The 882-nt window shown below is 63.7% G+C and overlaps 1 protein-coding gene across 1 annotated transcript in view; it reads left to right on the top strand.

Annotated features, from left to right (window-relative positions):
• EZH1 (enhancer of zeste 1 polycomb repressive complex 2 subunit) overlaps positions 1–882 on the top strand; it is a 13,418-nt gene that overhangs the window by 6,353 nt on the left and 6,183 nt on the right. Inside the window, exon 9 of the mRNA XM_009579314.1 lies at positions 248–428. Within this exon, the coding sequence (XP_009577609.1) occupies positions 248–428 (181 nt within the window). The remainder of the gene's footprint in view (positions 1–247; positions 429–882) is intronic.

Raw genomic sequence — 882 nt, 5'->3', positions numbered from 1 at the left:
AAGAGGCAGGGGAGCAGACTGGAGGGCCGGGGAGCCTCTTCTGACTAGGCAGCGGTGCCGAAGGAAGCAAAACGGAAACGTGCAGTGCGGGCAGCTGGCAGGGCCTTGGCACTCACTGACGTGACCACCCATGGCGGGTCTTCCACCTTCTCCTGGTGGTGGCAGGGCTTGTCCCAGGGCCTGTCAAAAAGCCTTTCTGTGTTCCCTGGTCATCTACCACCCGCCTTGTCTTCTGCTCTGGTTGCAGGAAGGAGCCAAGGAGTTTGCTGCGCTGCACAATCCCAGGTCCAAGTGCTCAGGCCGGCGCCGCCGGAGGCACCACGTGGTGGGTGCTTCTTGCTCAAACACCCCGGCTTCTGCCGTCGCTGAGACGAGGGAGGGCGACAGCGACCGAGACACAGGCAACGAGTGGGCCTCTAGCTCCTCGGGTACGATGCCACCCCAGAGACACCCCTCTCCCCTCTGGCGGTGTGAGCAGTGAGGACAGGCGGCACCTGGCAGCTGGGGCTCTCCCTGTCTTGCCTCTGCGTCCCGCACAGGGGTGTGGAGTTCGGAGTTAGCAAACAGAGTCGGCGTTTACAGCTGGGCTTAAACAAATGTGAGGGACACCAGGCCCTGCCCTTGCTGCCGTGGGATTCGTTGTCCTCTCCCGGGAAGGAGGAATGTTGCCAGGCAAAGTGAGAGCTTTGCTGGGACCTGCAAAGCCAAGAGCCCTCAGCTCTGAGCACCTTGCTTGGCTGTGCGTGAGGAAAGAGTCCCCAGCAGGGCAGTGCCTGGGCAGCGCCAGTCTGTGCGCTTGTCCCTCTGCAGCACAGAGCAGTGGCCGGGGAGCTGTCGAGGGGGGGGGGCTTGGGCTCGATCCCGGCCGCGGGGGGAGTCTGC

This window comes from Fulmarus glacialis, unplaced genomic scaffold (assembly GCF_000690835.1).
Source record: "Fulmarus glacialis isolate BGI_N327 unplaced genomic scaffold, ASM69083v1 scaffold22550, whole genome shotgun sequence".
In the NCBI taxonomy this organism is placed as follows: Eukaryota; Metazoa; Chordata; class Aves; order Procellariiformes; family Procellariidae; genus Fulmarus; species Fulmarus glacialis.
The sequence above is the reverse complement of the archived record's forward strand: the minus strand, read 5'-3'. Positions and strand labels throughout refer to the sequence as shown.